Source organism: Balaenoptera musculus, chromosome X, assembly GCF_009873245.2.
Source record: "Balaenoptera musculus isolate JJ_BM4_2016_0621 chromosome X, mBalMus1.pri.v3, whole genome shotgun sequence".
Taxonomy (NCBI): domain Eukaryota; kingdom Metazoa; phylum Chordata; class Mammalia; order Artiodactyla; family Balaenopteridae; genus Balaenoptera; species Balaenoptera musculus.
In genome coordinates this window covers 113,846,438-113,867,008 of record NC_045806.1, presented here as the reverse complement: position 1 = coordinate 113,867,008, position 20,571 = coordinate 113,846,438, and the positions used below count along the sequence as shown (strand labels likewise).

At 39.3% G+C, this 20,571-nt stretch overlaps 1 protein-coding gene across 1 annotated transcript; it reads right to left on the bottom strand.

Annotated features, from left to right (window-relative positions):
• Window positions 1-2,241: 2,241 nt before the first annotated feature.
• HTATSF1 (HIV-1 Tat specific factor 1) lies at window positions 2,242-18,808 on the bottom strand. Its single transcript, XM_036840412.1, has 10 exons — window positions 18,604-18,808; window positions 18,198-18,438; window positions 16,322-16,502; window positions 15,605-15,652; window positions 14,981-15,135; window positions 12,850-13,013; window positions 11,401-11,500; window positions 6,078-6,167; window positions 5,012-5,149; window positions 2,242-4,472 (listed from the first exon to the last, which is right to left on the bottom strand). Exons 2-10 carry the CDS (start codon window positions 18,381-18,383, stop codon window positions 3,228-3,230), a joined length of 2,307 nt encoding a protein of 768 aa, XP_036696307.1. The 5' UTR covers window positions 18,384-18,438; window positions 18,604-18,808; the 3' UTR covers window positions 2,242-3,227.
• Window positions 18,809-20,571: the final 1,763 nt, after the last annotated feature.

The window sequence follows — 20,571 nt, the reverse complement described above, 5'->3', positions numbered from 1 at the left end:
TGCTATTTCAGCAGAAGCATTACAAAGGGGTGCAAAAAGTAGAATAGTGGCAGCAGAAAAGCCACCTTTGTGCTGCTGCTGTCTGAGCTTTTAAATTTTTATTTTATTATTTATTTTTCATTTTTTAATTAAAAAAAATTCATAAAAGATTTTATTGTCCGAGCTTTCTTTATCTAGCCTGGGACCACTGGTGCATCTTCATCACACAGCCCGGAAATGCTACAGATAACTAAACTATAAACACAAGCCAATCTAAAGATGCTATCTGAGCGTACTGTATCTAACAACAGTATCCTCTTGGTTCCAAATGAAAATTGAAACAAGTCTGTAGGACAGATCTGAACACCTAAAAATAAACTTTAAACTGTTAAGTATTTTTCTCAAGCAATCGATCCCTGCGATAATTGGTGTCCAAGAATTTAGGCTATTTGCAATAGCAATTAGTGATTTTAGAAAGGGAAAATTTTAACATTTTTTCTCACATCAGGTTGTATTTCACTTAGAGAGATATGAACAAAGCCAGTCAGGTAAATGAAGTGTGGTAAGAAGCAAAAATAATTTGGGCAAACAGATTTTTTTACACTAATTTTATTTATTTATTAGGACATATCACAAGATTATTTATAGTGCTTCATAACTTGTGCTTTTAAAAAATAGAGGGATTTGAAATTAATCTCTGGATTACTGCGTAAGTGGTTTTAAGAAAGAACAACTTGAAGAGCAGCTTCTTGTTTTTATAAGTTGTTCATTTTTCTGAAGCATTTATGAATATAGACTTTAAATGAATAGAAGTGACTGTCTAAAAACAGGCATGCAGTTTGTAAATCTGAGACTCAATAAGGAAAAAATAATGTGTAAGAATATTGACAAATATTCACAAAGGGCACATTTATAAGCCTTCTGCTGTTGTCCAAGCCATGGCATTGTTCAAACTAATTAAGAGCACTTTTTTTTTTTTTTTTTTTGGCCTCACCTTGCGGCTTGCAGGACCTCAATTCCCGGACCAGGGATTGAACCTGGGCCTCAGCAGTGAAAGCACCAAATACTAACCACTAGACCACCAGGGAACTCCCAAGAGCACTTCTTGGCATTATTTGAGAAAGGTATATTCAGAAAACTAGCTAACTCCCACCTTTTCTCCAAGCCTCAGAATCACCAAATAATTTACATCAGGAGAAGATTCCACTCTAAAAAGGAAGAGGTAGTGGCTTCTGGATTGGCCAGATTTGACAACGCAGGGCTTGAGAAAGAGCCCAGAGAGAGTTACTTGAGAAGGAAGAGATCCTTGGAACAAATTACTCCAATTTTGCTGTCGGGTTTCTTTTGTAGAAAGTAGTAATGATTTCAAAGATTTCATTAATATTGGCAAGACCAGTAATAGTCTTACCTTCTAACATTAAGTTTCAAGTATGTTCCTATACAAGGTACTTGTAGACTCAGAGGGCAGGGCATTCAAACCTTTCAAAGGCATCTCTGAAGCAACTTGTGGTTCATGCACTCAGGGTTGAATACATTATTTGAAATCTATATATATAGTCTGAAGGAGCATTACTCCTTAGAAACTGTACGGTAATTGTTGAGCATTGCTGTGCTTACAATCCACCCGTACATTTTAATTTTCTTTTGATAACAAGATGTATTGTTGCTCCATAGTAAATTCCATTTTCAGGACCAATAAAACCTGATTGCTTAGAAAACAGGTGAGTGCTTCATGACTCTTAACGTCTGCTCATCAATATCACCTTGTAAATTATTTACCATTTTACAGCTGTTTGTGACTTTTGCTCCAGGGTGTTTATATGAAAAGAGCATGAGTACTTGATATCAACCAAACTAATGAGCAGGGGAAAAGAAGTCAGAATGAAAACGGCCTCCTTCTGACAGGCTTAGAGCCAATTTATGTTGTAGTTATGTGTTCCAACCACTGTGTACGGAAGATAAAGCATTCTTACCCTTTCGTTTAGAAAACCAATTTTCCAACAAATTACAATAAATTGTAGTAAAACACAATAAATATAGTGTTTAAATGCTTCTGGCTTATCTTCAAAGGGAACACTATTTTGGTTTGCAGTTTTTCTATGTTTAACTTTCTTCACCTCTTTTACTGATTTATCCCCGGTGAAAAGCCTAAAGATTTTTAATAGATCCCAGACATCAACTAAAACATTCTCAGAAAGCTGTCCTGAAGTATAAGAACTCTTTTCTGTCTATAGAGGGTAATGATTACACTGACAGACGGTATAATGAGAAAGCACCAATGCAGTTTATTTTAATTCTTCTAATTTATGAGAATAACTTAATGCTACATCAGAAGTCAATTCATCAATACTGAATTTGGAAAGCACAATCAAGAAAGACCCAAATTTTTATTGGGACTACACAACTTAGCATATACTAGATACCATGACTCTAGAACAAAATCAAAAGCAAAAATCTGAAATATGCATGACAAAAGTTCTTAAACTCCAGGGGATCCATGAACCACCCCAAACTGTATACAAAAGGTTGTGTAGTGCATGCATAGATTTTTCTGGGTAAAGGTCCTGTAACTTTAATCAGCTTCTAGAGGGGCCCAAACAGTACACAGTAGAATTCTGATTTCCTCTGTATTTTCAACAATGGAAGCTGTGGACCTTGGGAAGTTTACTTTTGCATGTTTAAGCCTCAATTTTCATGGCAAGAGGGTAGAAAAGAAAAAAAGTAACTTGCGAGGACTGGGCAGGGAAAAACTCCAAAGTGTTCTTTACTTCATAAGTTTTAGTAACATGTTCTGGTTTAGAAAGGGGAAATGGGGACATCAGTGGTAACATCATAAGCTGAAGCAAGGAGGCTCCTACAGGGATTTTTCAGGTCCTTAGAAAAACCAAACTTTAGTATGAATAAAGCAATAGCAAGAATGAAAAATGCAATTTAACTTAGGTCTAATTTTCTGTTTCTGCATATTAACAACTTATTTTTTATTTTTGAATATCACAAACTTCAATCAGAATACTTTAAAAAATATTATTCTGCATGCACTTAACAAATCTGACAAAAGACAAGAATCCAGTTGACTTGTTCACATATATTTAAAATCGGTCAGTACATATAACCAGACACATTTCACTGCATTGATCTGAGGGCATCCTACCTCTATGCACACGTTCATGTAACACTACTGGTTAATTACCCTGGAGCAGAGGCAAAATGGAGATGGAGGAATCACCCTCCAAAGCAAGTTTAAGGGATTAAACTTCATCATCATCGTCTTCATCGTCGTCATCACTACTGAGGACAAAGCTGCTGCCTGTGGACAGGGGTCCTTCCTCCTTAACATTCCCTAAATCACCCACAGTCCCTCTCTCATCGGAATCTTCAAACAACTTGTCACTGGCGTCGTCATCAAACAACTTCTCGTTGGAATCGTCATCTTCGAACATCTTTTCATCTATGGCTTCAATTTCCTTTCCATCTACATCTTCCTCATCTTCTTTTCCATCTGAATCTTCAAACACCTTTTCATCTGCATCGTCTTCTTCGTCCTTTTCATCCGCGTCTTCCAGACCCTTTTCTTCTGCATCTTCTTCGTCCTCTTTTTCATCCGACTCATCGTCAAATACTTTTTCATACACATCTTCCTCTTCTTCCTTCTCATCTGACTCTTCGTCAAACTCCTTCTCAGAGCCTTCTTCATCAAACACTTTCCCAGAGCTGTCATCTTCGAATTCTGATTTTTCAGAGTCATTTTCCCCTATCTCTTTTTCAAGAACGTTTTCATTAAATTCCTTCTCAGAGCCCTCTTCCTCAAAACCTTTCTCAAGGCCGTTTTCTTCTAACTCTTTTTCAGAGTCGTCTTCAAACTGCTTTTCCGAGCACTCTTCAGACCCTTGTTCTGAGCTGCCATCTTCAGCTGCCTTCTGGGGGCTGGCCTCCTCCTCAGGCTCCTGCTCAAGGCCGTTCTCATCAGGATCTGTTTTGAGTCTCTTCTTTTTGGACTCTCTTTCTGCGCCATTCTCTTTCGACTCTTTTTTAGGACTACCCTCTTCATGCTCTTTCTTGGGGCTGCGTTCTCCGGACTCTCTGTCGGGGAAGTCTTCTTCACGCTCTCTTTTGGGACAGCCTTCCTCAAACTCTCTATCGAGGCAGCTCTCTTCAGATTCTTTCTGGGGACAGCCTTCTTCAGCCTCTTTTTCAGGGCCACTTTCTTTAGCATCTTTTTCAGAAGCAGCTTCTTCAACTTCTCCCCCATCTTCTGTTTTTTCAAACTTCTTTTCATCTATAGGTTCTTCAAATGCCATTTCAGTTGCGGCTTCTTGAACATTCGTTTGAGATGTGCAAGGGTGCTCTGAAAAATGCCTAACTCTAGAAGGCCCCGCCCTTTCTGGAGCCCAGACGGAATCTGAACGCTGAAGGCCTCTGTTGGCTTCGGGAGTGTTGAGGAAAACCTCCCATCCTCTCAGCCTTTCCTCCCTTTCTCTCGTGGTCTCCTCCACCTGTGTACACATGGAAACTACCGTTAAAATATGTTGTAGGCCAAAAGAAGTAACAGCGTCTCTGAACATTTCTAATATCGCCAAAAGTACTCTGATTTTATAAGGTATCACTTTTAGGAAATTAAAGCAATTCCCTATCTTCAGTTTCCAACACTTTACATCTTGATTTACTAGAGTTGACCTTATTAAGATCATTTAAATAAACGCCTAATACCACAGCACTGCAGAAATGTCTCATCAATTAAAAAGTTAATAATTGAACTGTCTGTACTTTACAAGACAGAAAGGAAGAGAAGCGCTTTAATTTGTTCTTCTCTTATTGCTATCCTGAGCAAGCCTCAAGACTTATAAACTGATTTCAGACTTATAAACTGAAAGATTGAAACATTTTTCTTTCCGTACTCTGAATATAAAGGATTATTTAAAAGAAGTACTGTTAAACAGATTAAACAGAACTTAAAACTTATGTGAAAAACTGCTAGATCAGTATTTGTTGGTAATGAAACAATTCATGTGCCCCTGACAGTTGCAGAACTCACCTGATAATCTGTAGTCCCATCCCACGCTTGGGCAGTGATTTGACGGCCACCAAACCACCTTCCATTGAGGGTCTGAATACAATAATCAGCTTCCTCCGGATCCCTAAAGGACACAGAGGCCACACCATCAGGGTGTCTCTAGAAAGACAAGGAAGAAAAAGAAGGAATGAATGAGAACATTTAAAGTAAAACATATACATTTGACAAAGTAGGGAAGTAGTGTTCCTTCTGATCATTTGAGCTGAAGATTTTATATGAAGTCTTTCTTCCTTTTTACTGCAGCCAGTAACACGCAGCTAGGTGCTTCTTCAGCTTAACATTGTCTAGCAAAAACCAAGCATGATATCCTTGGAAACGTTCCTGCTGATAACACCGTCTAACGAGACGCAGAACAGTATGGCTGTTAAGAACGTGGACTCTGAAGTTGAACAGCCCTGGGATTAAATCCTGGCTCTGCCACTTACCAGCTCAATGACCTTGGGCAAGGTGCTCAATCTCTAAACTTCCTCATCTGTAAAATGGGTAACTAACCAAAATGGGTAAAATAGCACCTACCTACCTCAGAGGATTTGGAGGATTTAATGAGATAACATGTAAAGTAGCTGTAGTATGCAATCAATAAATGGTGACTCTTTCAATTATTATGTGTTGATTCTGGATGTAAAAAAAAGGTGAAAAGGGGAACATACAGGAGAGTATTTTTCTTGATTGTTCTTCTCCAAATATGGAAGAAGAAATAATTCAGAAAGAGGGGGAGATGTGGCCAAATAGGGAACCATAAGGTCTCATACGTGTCTCTTATACTTTTTTTCACCTGATCATAAACTCTAGAGTGATGATAAAGGAAAATAACCAAGGGATATCACGTCTATCAAAGCCTTCGCTTGTAATCCACGTTCATCTAATAATGCTATCTAATACTGCTTACAGATGACTACCACTAGACAGCAGACCTACTACATAAAAACATTTATGTAAAATTTGGAGGCATACTGACATTTGGTAATAACTTATTAAAATGGAAGAAAATTGCTTAAGAAATCATTTGTCCAAGCCATGAACTTACATCAAAGAGAAGGAGCTTCCTAACTTGTCCAAACTTTGAACACTCCACCCGCAGGTCTTCTCTGATCTCGTTCAGCACCAGTGGATCATCCTGCAAAAACACACTTGATTAAAATGGGCTTGCCCCCTTCTTTAAGTGTAATTCCTGAGAATCAAATTTCTTACTTAGACAAACCAACGAATAAAAAAAGGTTTTGCTTAAGGTTAGTTGTTTGTCTGCAGTCTACAAAATTAAAAAAATCAAAGTCAAATGAAGTTAGACTACCACAGCTGCTGCTACTACTACAGGTCTGCCCTGCTTTAAGATGGGGAATAGGCAAGTATGGTAGGCAGCACTAGGGGTGTGCAGTGGCAAAGGAGAGGGAAGGGAAGTGTCAGTGGAAATCACAAATAACAGCAGCTGAAGCAGGTGAAGTCCTGTGGCTCATATTAAGTCAGAGACTGCTAATTCCTATGTTCTGCACCAGGATCACGACGACTGTACCGATGAGGAAATTTTATTTTGTGTTTTGCATAGATTCCTATTTACAGAAATGTTGTAATGGGGAGACATATATCCCTTTCATTGACTAAGTGTTCTAAGATTATTCTTTGTGCTTCCACGATTCTATTTTAACTCACAGGGTAAACCTCCCCCATAAGGGTTCCTGTTCATCTTGCCTCCAAGTCCCAATACATGAAAAAGGCTCATAAAAAAGTTATGTTATCAACTTGAATTTCAACTACATACAAATATAAACGAGGATATCCTACCTACAAATTTCTAATGAAGCAGACTTATACTTTTTAGGAAACATATGAATTTGTCTATCTCACGGGTTTATATGTTCCTCACCAACTAAAGAGAACAGCAAAACATGACAAGTGGCTTCTCCTTCCTGAAGTTTTGTCAAAAGGCAAAAATAAACAACTGGTAGGCAGTTACTGAAATCAAATTTAAAATCAAAACTATCAAATCCTATAAATCTGAAGCTTCTAAGAGTACAGCTGGCAGGACTCTGGATTTCTCCCACTTATAAAATCTAACTGTGGAGAATAGGCCAATTTGTTTTATAGAAAATTCTCAGGCCTGAGAGGAATGGGGAATGGAGCATAAACTCCATGTACTCATGTGGTGGCTTTTACGGGGGTGTATGTGTGGGGGGGTAGCTCCTATCAGATTGTGAGCTTTCCGCAGGCAGGAATCTCCTTTGACTGAATTTCGAATACCTCACAGAACACAGCACAGTCTTTCATGCAATGAACAGTCAATAAAAGCTTTTTCAGAGTTTGATAAACTGTTCCTAATAACTCCATTTTATTTACCAAGGGAAATCAGGGTTATATTAAAAACAAACAAAAACTGTTTCAAAATATTTAACACATTTAAGCATGATTCCACTGTAGGGGGAGGGGTGAATTACCATTTTTATTTCTTTATCAAAGTCTCACGACTTTGCTACAAGAATATCAAATTTCAGCCAAAGACTTCCCAGACCTCTGTTTTCATGTTTACCAGCTTGAAAAACAAATATATCTTCACTGTTATATAGTATCATGAGGCTTAAAGATAATAACCCTCTCCCCCGGGAAATATCTTTAACCTAGCTAAGCATGAAAATTTTCTAAAGACAACACTTTGCAAGCAACAGACCTGAGACTAAACTCAGACTGAAACGCTGAAACCTTCCGCAGTCAACACTTAAAATGTTTTTCCAGGGTGATATTTTGTTTTCCCAGAAATAAACCGTATTTCTCATTCTTTTCCAAGCTAAACCTACACTGTCCAAGATAGTAGCCACTAACCACACGTGGCTACCGAGCACTTGAAATGTGGCTAGTCCAAATTGAGGTGTGCTGCAGGTGTGAAATAAACACCAGATTTTGAAAATTTAGTACCAAAGGGGAAAAAACCTTCAATGTAACATAGCTTATTAACATTTTTATGTTACATGTTGAAATTATAATACTTTGGATATACTGGGTTAGATAAAATTCATTATTAAAATTAATTTACCCCGTTTCATGTTGTTTTTGTATTGTGGCTGCTAGAAAAATTTAAATTACACATGTGGCTCACATTATACTTCTATTGGACAGCGCTAGTATACACAATGAGAAACCTACCTTTGCATCTGAGTTTTGGTTCTTCACCTCCTGGTATTCAAATTTGCCAGGCATGAATTTTTTAAATAAGGCTTTGAATTAAATACTGAAAACCCCTTAAAGTTACATTTAAAATATTAGCCTTCACTGTTCACCCTGATACCAAAGAGTATTTCTAGGTATTTTGGTTCTAACACTAGTCAACTGTCTGGAATAAACATATACAGGTATACCTCGGAGATATTGCATGTTCGGTTCCAGACCAGAGCAATAAAGCAAATATTACAATAAAGCAAGTCACACGAACTTTTTTGGTTTTCCTGCTATGTTTACACTATACTGTAGTCTATTAAGTGTGCGATAGCATTATATTTTAAAAAGACATGCCTTAATTAAAAAATACTTTATTGCTAAAAAATGCTAACCATCATCTGAGCCTTCAGCGAGTTGTCATAGTAACAAAGATCACTGATCACAAATCACCATAACAAATATAATAATAATGAAAATGTTTAAACTACTGGGACAATTACCAAAAAAGTGACACAGAGAAATGAAGTGAGCAAATGCTACTGGAAAAATGGCACTGACAGACTTGCTCCATGCAGGGTTACTACAAAAACTTCAATTTGTAAAAATAAAAAAAAAAGAAGCAGTATCTGCAAAGCGCAATCAAGCGAAGCACAATGAAACAAGATGTGCCTGTATTCCACCCCACAAAAGCTGATTTCTTTCTGACACCCCGGTTACCTGACAATTCAGTTTTTGTCTTCTACTACAAACCTCAATGCTGATCTGTTCTTTAGATTCATATGGAATCTCTGGACAAATCAAACACTCCCCAAAAACATCCAATGAAAGCAGTTTTCCAGTTGAACACCTCTATCCAGAGTTATATAATGTCTACACCAGCGTTGCCCAACAGAACTTTCTGTGTTAACAGAAGTGAATACTCCATTATCCAATACGGTAGCTACTAGCCACACGTGGCTAATACACCTGAGGAATTAAATTTTCATTTTATTTCACTTCAATTAATTTAAATTTAACCACATGTGGCTAGAGTCTAGCATACTGGACAGTCTACTACAGTGATGCACTTTTACGTTCAGGCCCATGAGACACTGAGCAAAAAAACAAGACTTCTGACAGGCTCTCATCAAACTCGTCAGACCACACAAGACCAGTCAGATGGGCAAACAAGGACAGCATCAAGGGTTTCTCTGCCCGTGAACTCTGAAGCCCATCACTGCGCTCCCAGCCCCTGTGGTGCAGCCGTCTGAAAACTTTCCTTCATTTGCAAAGATGCTAAAGAGAAAACGTTTTCTTCCTTGAGTGGATGAAAACACTCTGCCTTGTGAGTAAAAAGGGTTTCATTCAATCATTCTCTCACTTTTTCTTCCTATAAATACTGAGGGCCTACTATGTGCCAATCATGATTCTAAGCACTGGGCATATAACAGCAAACCAGGCAGACAAGAGCCCCAGCTTTCATGGAGCTCACATTCTAACAGAGAGGATCCAGTTACTTCAGATAATAATAAATGCTATGAATAAAATAAAACAGGGTTAATATAAAGGTTCTATAACTCCAAAGTTTATATTAAACCAGTAAAGGTTTTTTTTCTTTAAGCTATCAAGAATTTACAAGCATGAAACTTTTATCTTTAAAAATATCCACTGGAGGAAATTTGTGGGAAGTCAAGGAAGAATAAATATGGCTTTTTGGAGGAAAGAATATTTGTTAAGCTAGGAAAAATTAAGTGTGCCCAGGGTGATAGCTAGACTTAAATTAGGGTCTCAACGAACAACGGCAGGAGGCGGAAACACATAAAGGCAATTGCACAATACACTTCAACTTGCACAGGGCCCAGATACTTCATGAATTAAGTTTGCATTTATATTCATGTCCAAGTGTTAGGAGCATGGAATGTTGTGAATCACGGATCTCAAGTCACAGAAAGTAATAGGTCACCTAATTAAAAAACCAATTATCTACCAGGGAAATAAAATGTAGGTGAATCACAGGAAACTCTGGAGTTGTACCCAGTAGACTAGATACCATGATCCATCTATGCATGCCTTTCAAAGTCCCACCTGGCAGGGATAGCATTTCAAAAAGCATCTAGTGTGCACGTGTATATGTGTGTTTTTTAAACATGCTTCATTATCACTGCAAGTCTAATGCAGCTCTGCCGTATTTCAAGATGCTTCAGGATTCTAGTCAGAAGAGACACCAAACAGTATAAATAGACCACAGGTATCTTCCCAATGACCTCAAAAGACACAGACTCCACAGGTGCACGATAAACCCGATCACATCACCATCTGCAGAGATGGAGTTCAACAGACAATTCTGGTGCCCTCTCTAAGGGGGATAAAATGACACTGTCACTCTAAATCTGCTTAACCGCACAAAAGGAACAAGAGTGGGCCTTGGGTGCAACTAGATCATTTGTAAGCCATCTGAAATTTTACATTATGAACATTTTTTTCTTATGTGTAATTTGTTATCATTAATTTCAGAAGTCAGGCAGAGAATAAAGAATTCTTCCATGAATGATCCCATCGGTCTAGGCCAAAACACAGAGATAAGGACAAGAGGCAGAACATAACACAAGGTACCCTGATGGCAATTAATATTCCTTAAACCTCTCTAGTAGCTCTTCCTCCTTTATTCACTTTTATTTGCTGTTCCTAGAATCTTACATGGACACCAATTATTACAAAGTCCTCTTAATAGCCACTAAAGAGTTTTGTAAAGATTAGGTCCTAAAAAAACTACCTTCGCTACTCAAATGTCAGGGGCTGTATTTCATTAACCTAAGGTTTTTTAAGGATCAAACTTTTAGCACTAAAGTGAAGTTTTCATTTCCAAGTGTGAAACTGGTCCTCCCCACCAAAATCAGCCTGCATGGTTGAACTGCACTCAAAATCCACAAGCGACTCCCATAAATCTTTTAAAGATTGTATTTTTAATCATTTCCCATACCAAGTAGCTGCTGTTTGGGGCCACGGTACAGGTATTAGACAGGTTTACCTGCGATACGATTAAAGGAACGCTGGGTTAAACCTGGGAAAATCTGAAACCTTCAGGTGATTCTTGGTATCACTTTCCGACCCTGAAGACTAGATGAACGTGCAGGATGTGACATGAGAAGGATGGGGTGAGGCAAGCTTTGGGCTCCCTTGAAAGAAAGCATATCTATGTTTCTATCAGTAAGAATACTGCTTCCTACCTCAAAATCCATAGGATGAAACATATTTCTGATGATGACAACTCGCTCGTGGCGCATTCGGGACGGGCCAGCTCTTCTCTCAGGTCTCCAATCCAACTGCCTAACGCGACAAAGCAGGAACAAGAAGCTGTGAATTTTGTTTCAGACTTGTCAGAGCAAAAAACAAAAAATGAGCAGTTAAATATAATCCTTTATTGAGCACTTAAATAGTGATAATTATTTGATTCCAAAACAACAATGTGTATTTTAGTCACAGCTCCATTACAACTTTCTGAATAAAAATAATGGTCAGGTGAAAGATGGACGCAGTATCTGAAATCCCCAGAATATATATATATATTTCAGAACTGCTGGCTGGTTACAAACATTCCAATGAGACTCCTGAAAAACTGCTAATTATTTAGTATCTATGACTATCTAGGAAGAGACACTGAGGCCAAGAAAATGTTCAAATTGTATTGGTTTTTAGGTATTTTACGATTATAAAGAACAAACTGCATTGAAATATGTAAAACTACTCACTCTTTGTTACTACCTTAAATTTTACTGATTTGTTTATAAAATTTTTAGGTATCTATTTTAACGATTCCTGTAAAAACTATAGACATCACAACTAAATGCTTCTTTGATCATTTTATCATTAGTTTAAGCATAGTGTTAGAAGTGTTATTAGAATTCACTCTGATAAAAGTACTTATTTTGGCTCATTTCTTAAAACCAGCATATTTCAAAAAACATATTAAATAAAGGGAATAGAAACTTGATGACTTGTATATACTATACACAACCACACAGTACATGATAAAATGATAAAACCTATCATTTCTAATTTCTAACTCCTACTAACAAACCTGTATGTAAAAATTTAGCTCCTGGCGTAGCTGATCCCATCCACATGAAAAATGAACTAATGGCTCTGGTATATAAACCTAAACCATCTTACTTAATCTGATGTTCAACATTTTCTGTAGAGATGGCTTTCTTATTTCATTTAAGCCCATGTTATACTAAAAATGAATACCCCAGAAAACGAAAACCACCACCACTGCCAAATCATCCTATTACACAGATTACTGAGGGTTTCCGATGATCTAATGAAAGTTTTTAATTTTTATTTTATATTGGAGGATAGTTGATTTACTGTGTTGTGTTAGTTTCAGATGTATAGCAAATAAAATTCTTTAAAAATAATCTGTAGGCATACTTGATGGAACAAAACTAGGTGGTTATAGGGAGGGTGGGAGAGAGACGCAAGAGGGAGGGGATATGGGGATATATGTATACGTATAGCTGATTCACTTTGTTATACTGCAGAAACTAACACACCATTGTAAAGCAATTATACTCCAATAAAGACGTTAAAAAAAAAACCAGGTGGTTATTACCAAAAGTATACTCTAGGATATTTATACGAAATCTTTCAAAATGGAAAAAAAAAAAACCACAAACTTTTGTTGCATAGACAGCTTTTTCTTGTAGTCTTTGCACTTCTTCCTCTTCTTTGAGGCGTCGTACTCCCCCTTCAGTTGAAACTTTGCCACCTCCACATGTAATTTGTAGCCTCTAATTTCATCATCATCCAAAAGTTTTAATGCAAGATCCACAGATTCTCTCTTTGTAAAGGGAAAGCAAGTTACAGTCAGTAAGTTACACACTGAAATGAAGCTTCAGCAGGAGTGTTTTAGATGAATGATGACTATACATAAAATAAAGATTTAAATGTAACTACCTACATGGGAATAAAGAGCTACAGAGCACGTATCGGAAAATGTGCACTTAAGACATAGCTGTCCTCAACCAGTTATGTGAACCTAGGCAAGTTATTCAAGCTCCCTGAGCCCCAATTTCTTCATCTGTAAAATGGGAATGGAAATGCCTTCTTTGCAGGGTTCTTGACAAATTTAAATGAAATAAGGCATATAAAGGATAGTGACTGGCATACAGTAGGTACTCAATAAGTTATACCATTACTGGAATAGTAGTTTTGCCTCCTGGAATCTCAATTTCTCCTCTATACAATGAGGTAAATGGACTTGCGTGATTTCTAAGGTGCATTCCAGTTTTAAAATTCTAAAAGTTTCCTACTTAAAAGACTAGATGACTCAAGAAACTGGGAATAGCATAGTCAGTCTTTAATCTTTTGTGTTCACCAATTAAAATGTAGGTCTGTGATATACTGGGAACAAGATGATTATCTGATAGCTTGAACATTACACACACTTGAGGATTCTGGGTCCTATACAAAGGGGGCAATTGTCAGCTCTACACAGATTCAAAGATCTGAGGACCTGAGGAGAACTCAAAAGGACAACTGAACTCTGCCATGCAATTAAATATGGATCCTGGAACAATTAACTATATTCTTCTGGAACTCAATTTACTGGTTTGGCAATCTTGCACTTTTATGGGTCATAAATTTGACATATCAAATTTGTCAAAACCCCATTTTTCTCTTCAAAATTTTAAAACCCAATCAACCCCCCTAAGAATCTGTTCACAGATTTTTAGTAACCCTTGAAGAACTTATAAAGCATTCAATCTCCTTACATTTGAAAATTACATAAATATCTTCCCATAATGGTCGTACTCATGTGTGAGCCCATCATGTTCAAGAACCAGATCAAAAACCTATCTCCCCCAAAGCTTGTCAGCTTAATCTTACCCGCCCTCTGATTTCACTGAGATGTTGTATACTTGCAACACACTTGTGATGTTGGTACTGTTGTTTCATCACTTTGATTTTGCTTTGTAATTATTTTCAGGTTCCATGACACATGTACACGCCATCATTGTACCCATTTCTTTTGTACCATGCAGTAATTCGTAACACATGCTCCTAAGGGGACAGGTGTTCCAAAAATGATGGCTGCCTTTGGCACTGAGCTTCCCCCCATGCCATTTATGGTATCATGAATACATAAAGTTCTGCAAATGTCTGTTAATACCACTCTCTCTTCTCTCTCATTCAAAATATATTTCAAAGCAGTAAGCGTAAGTTAGCACCTTTATGGTCTAATTCAGGGGTCAGAAAACTTTTGTAAAGGGCTAGTGAGTAAATCTTTTAGGCTGTGTGGGCCCTGTGGTCTGTGTTGCAACCACTCAACTCTGCTGTTGAAATGTGAAAGGAGGTACAGACAAATGCGTAAATGAATCAATGTGGCCCGGTTACAATAAAACTTCATTTACAGAGACAGGCAGTGGGCAAATAAAACGTTACTGGCTTTCTTTTTTCTGCCAATTTTTAGAATGTGTTCTGCATTGATTATATGCATACACTCCTAAAGAGATCTTTGCAGCAAGAATTTTTTTAAGACAAGAGAAGTACCTCGGTCATATGACTTACATAATACCTTGACCTGGTAACATATTTTCTTACAAGAGCGCGTGAATAACCTTACCAATGTGATACACACAGGCACAATCTGAAACAACAGTTTTCTTCACATCCTGTTTTGAATAGCTCTCACTCTTGGTTATCATCTATACAAAATTATAGCCCTGGTTCCTGAGTTAAAAATGGAAAAAAAAAAAAAAAAAAAGAAACGGAGATAGGAGAAACTTACTTGACCACATAACTAACCTTCAAATAACAGCAAAGTCCATCTCCTTTAAGATTTCCTTGATTATCTTTGTAAAGCTTGACCTTAAATTCTTCTGTGTGAGGATCTCTCATAATAATGCCAAACTTGGACATGAGCTGTATAAATTCATCCACTGTAATATCTGGAGGCAAACCTATGACGTTAGGGGGAAAAAAATTATAAAGGCATCTAAAACAAAGGTGAGGATTACTTAGGGATTCTACCAATTCGAAATCCATAACTTGGATGAGCGCAATTTTGATTTTCTAAAAGTATGTAAAAATCTCACATCTATAGACGTGAAGAAATGTCATGTTTTAATGTATTCAAATGTACATTAAAATCATGCTTTGCTTAGGCCTTGTATCAATGAATCTGAAGGGGCAAACAGCTGTGAGTTACCTAAAGCAGACAGAAAGGATGGCACGCAAAGTTACATACACTTAATTTTTCTCAGTTTCATAAAAAAACAACATATCCCTCACTCACATAAATGGCTGAACAAATAATGACACAACGATACAAAATAGAATTCAGAGAAACTGAAAACTAAAAATCACTTTGTGAAAAATCTCAAAATCAAAAATTTTCTACTCTAAATGTGGTTAAAAAGGTATACATACCAGACACATACACATTTGTGTTTCTGTCCTCTTCAACATGAAACCATCCTAAAAATCAAAATCGAGTAAATAAATAAAACACATGCCAGAAAAGGTAAGAGTCCCATTATGAAATCCTGACAGTGTGGCAGTTTCTCAAAACTTCCAGAAGCTTTTTCTTACCCTTAGAACAAGACAGATTAAATCAAATCACTGTCCAGCTTTCAAAGTATTTGGATCTTTGGACAAGTAATTCGTTTCAGAGCCCAGTCTGAAAAAAGATGGCTAGTTTATCTTGGTTCTTTATGAATCTGATATTACCTTAAAAAAATCTCACCCTTGCACTGACTTTAGGCCTTGGCATAAGTGGCTTCTGACTCCAATCTACTGTGTTAGACCTGGCCAAGCTGAAGCAAAATTGACTTCTTGAGTTTAATTTAATTAAACTCAAAAAGGACAAAAAAAAAATCACCTTACAAACAGAACTTTAGATAATCTCCTAATGACAGCTCTATTTTGCAAAGGAAGAAACTGAGAACTGAACTGAATTGAAAGAGCCCACCGGATGCCCACAGGTTAGTGAGAGAGCCAACATATAAACCCAAATAATAATATTTTAAAAACCCATCTTATGATTCTGTCAAAGCTATTTTATAATTCTCCCAAAAGTAACTATATATACACACACACTCATATTTTTAATTTTTACACTCATGTTTGCAAGCTAAATCCACTTGCCTGATTCACCCTTTCTCTTTTCTCCCCTCTTTTTGGTATCACTGGGTTCGGGGGATTTTCTTTGCGGAGGTTCTTCTGCAGTCCTAGCACTGACATCTTGGACATTCGCAGTAGAACTAGACGCACCATCGTTAGGAAAGCCATAATTGGCCTGATATGTAGCAATAAAATCTTCAGTGATCTAAACAAGAAATTTAGCACACACACATAAATTCAAAAATGATTTCCTCACGCAAAAAGTTTACAGTGTTAAATAACAGCATATTCAGTAATACAACTTAACATACAAGTGTTTCTGTGTCAATGCAAGAACAGTCACCTTATATAGAAAACTGCACACAAAATAATAAAAAATTAAGACATGGGTACTTGGATTATCAGCACAAAAGTCTGAGATACTATTAAAGGCATTTTAAGTTGGCACCTTTTCTAGTTGTTTTATTTGTAAATTACTATCTCTGCAGTCTACTTGACTAAGGCTACAAATAAATATAACAAAGGAAGTATCAGATAACAATAAACAGAATAAAAACCAACAGTCAACTAATAATCTAACAACAGGATCAAATTTTCTTTTACAATATGGATGAACAAAAGTATATCTACTCTAAATATTTAAATACCTGTAGGCAGAGAACACAAAGAGTAGAACTCTGATTTGGTGTGTAAAGAATGGGGCTAACAATTATAAAATTAAATGCTATTTTAACACCGTCACTAATTAAATCACATTATCATTTAATGTCAGAACAAATCAAGAACAAATCCAACTCACAACCATCCTCCTGGCTCTTAGGGAAAAAACACAATTGCACAACAAAAGAAATATAGTTATATCTTCACACCAATCAATGTTAGGCACACACAGGAATGAGGAAAATTTAAAACTTGAAGTTTGAAGAGGTATGGGCTTGCATAACATAAAAAGATAGAGCCACAAATTAATCCATTATCAGACGATTGTTAAAGTACTCTGAAGGCTGAAGAAAGCAAATATGCACTCTAGCTGGCACCACCAGCAGCCAAGTGAAATAGTAAGTTTAACAATTCAGAGGGATTGGAACATACACACAAATACAAAGTGGGAAAGAAAAAAGGTGAAATAAATAATTAAAAAATCACACTCAAATTACACAATGGAGACACAGTTTGTATTACTGGCTTGCAAGTCTATTACTGTGCGATAAGTATCCTTTTTTTCCACCCATACCGTGAGACTTTGATTAACAGGGTACTTTGACCAAAAAGTTTAGAGACCCAAGATTAACATCAGTCCTTTCACCTTCAAGCTAAAATAGAATACTTAACAATTTCCAAGTACTCTAAATAAATATGCTCAGATCTTTTCCATCCATATTCTGTGCACCTCTTGTCATATTCCCGTGGTAATATGGTTCAAACATACGTGTCTAGGGACAAAATTTAGTAGGAAAGTAAAAAGAGGTGCAAAGTTCAATCAGTAAAGAATTATCAATTTATCAATTTTTCAAATCAAGAAGCTGAATTGTGCACATAGCACATCAGCTAAACATCTGAATTCCTAGGATAAGTAAGATTGAGACTACGTGAGATTAACATCGACTGAATTTGCTCTTGGTGTTTTTCCTCTTTGCAATAAAAAGCAGTCACCAACTGTAACCTTCATAGATAAAATTTATAAGGCATGGAAAAGGCTTAATAATTAAATTACATTGAAGCCATCTCCCTAAAGATTTCCGTTCCTTTACACGTCGGTTCTGCTACAGACACAACAAAAAGAAACGTCACTATCCAGAGGGGCTCTAACCCAGGACCTCAGCAAAGAAAACGTGAAAGGAGCGCCCCGCGAGGCTGGCCAGGCGGACCCGCTGCGCATCGGCGCCCGTGCGACTTTTACCTTGGGGAACCAAGCCTTCTTGTCCAGGTCCCACTCGTATGGGGTGTCAGTCGACTGCTGCCGGAAAGAATCGTTGTCTCCACCGGGATCTTTCTCGGTGTCGCCGTCCTCAGTGCCTCCGTACAATTCTTGCATTCGCAACTGCTCATCAAACTCGTCGTTCTCATCCAAGTTGTTGCAGCTCATGTTGCCGACTTAGCCCAGTGGCAGGGTCCGGGAGAGCGAAGAGGCCGAACTGACGCTGGAGGGGAACAGAGAAAGGGAGGCTGGCCGTGCTCAGCCCGCGCCCCCCCGCCCGCCTCCCCGCGGCGCCCCAGCAGCCCCCGGGAAGTCAGGGCCGCTCGCCAGCCGCACCGCCCCCCGCCCGCCGCGCGCACGCGCCGCTGCTCCCGGCCCCGCCGCCCACCTGGCTCGCCCCGCTGGGTCTTGACACCGCCGCTCGATCCACAACGCGGCGGGAGCGAGCACAAGGTGCTCTGTGCTCCCCGCCGGCCGGGTCTAAGACGACTGCGGCTCCCGCCTCAACGTCTGGAAACCGCTTGACAACGGAGGCCCGCTCATGCTAACGCAGTCGCCATTGTTGACGCGTCGCGACGTCGCGGATCACGCAGACACTCCCCCAGTGGCGTCAACAGGCGCCGACGCGGGCAGGCGGCGTGGGGCTCGGGGGGTGGGGCTCGGGGGGCGGGGCTCGGGGTCTGCGCTGCTGCCGGGCGGTGATGCCCAGCTGGGACTTCCTGGCGCGGCGCCTCGGGGCCGTCTGAGTCCGCGGGGTCCGCGGCGGGCCGGGAGGGGCCGGGGCGAGGCGGTAGCCCGAAGGCGTGGGAAGGTTCCCCCTTGGCCGGCGCCGGAGCAGGCGTCGAGGCGGCCGCCATCTTGAGGGAGTGGACCGGGCGGGCGGGACAGGTCTCGGTGCGAGAGAAAGGCGCGCCTCCTTCGCCCGGAGGCTCCTCCTCCGCGTGGGAAACGAGTCTTTTCGCTTGTTTCGTTACGATTTCACTAGGAGAGGCGCCGGCTCTGGTTAGCCCGAGTTCCTAGTACAGGGTCTGGTGTCTAGTGCGTGTGTGGTGAGTGAATAAATGAATGAACGAACGATGGGTGGAAGGACCAACCTTCTTTCCAAGCCTCTGCTCCCTCCTTTATCTCTCCGGTACCTTCCTCAGGCTGGAGATGTCTCTGGAAAGGAAGGGCAGCAGTTGCCTGCCCCTTGTACTCCATGATTCAGACGTGCTCAAGCTCCAAACCTAAAACTTTTAACATCCAGTGTGCACACCACCTTTACTGCCCCACTAACGTCGTTTTTTGATCTCTTAGAAAAAAACATGCATGCAATAGAACTTGCGTGCATTTTTATAATATAGATAACATGAGTTTTATTAGGCTCATTTAAGCATTGCTAAATATTTCTTCCAGGATTCAAAAATAGTGTACAGCTGTTTTCAGCAATGTGTTTATTGGGCTCCCATTTCATTCCTGAGTGAGTTCACAGCATAGGTGATAATATGCTACGCAGCCTTGCTGCACGTGACACTGAGCGCCTGCTCTATCCACAGACCCCTCTTAGCAGGTGGCCAAAAAGGTTACTTCCCATGTGACCCAGTCACGGGCTACCCAGAGGCCTGTGAGGTGACCTGGTAGGGTAGCCCCGCATTCTAGACTGAATTTGACTCACTGAGCCAACAAGCCTCTCCCAGAAAGAGGGTTGAGTATGGAACAGACAGGGACATGGTCAGAGTAGCCCAGAAGCAGGGAGGCCCACACAGGGAAGGTAGTAAGCAGAACAGAGGCCTTCTGTGGAGAAGTTCTCCAGGGGTGAGAGGAGAAGCTGAGGCAGTGACAGAGGGTCATTGAGTCACCGTAATAGTGGAGTAGTGAGTTGGGACCTAAGCATGCTTGTACCTACAATGGCATTCTACTTGGCCACTGGCCCTGACAGTTTTGTTTTTTTAATTTTTAATTTATTTTTTATTTTAATTTAATTTTTTTGGCCGTGCCCCACGGCATGCAGGCTCTTACTTCCCCGACCAGGAATCGAACCCGTGCCCCCTGCAGTGGAAGTGTGGAGTCCTTAACTACTGGACCGCTAGGGAATTCCCAGTTTTTTTCTTTTTTTTTAAGCAACACTTTTGTCTCTATGAGGCCTGGTTCCAGTTCTTATTTCCTTGTGGATTCCTAGAATTAAATCCCTAGTAACTGAGGTAATCTGGAAGTATCTCTTTATAACCTGTTCTTTTTTTATATAAATTTATTTTATTTATTTATCTTTGGCTGTGTTGGGTCTTCGTTGCTGTGAGCGGGCTTTCTCTAGTTGCGTCAAGCGGGGGCTACTCTTCATTGCGCTGCGCGGGCTTCTCATTGCGGTGGCTTCTCTTGT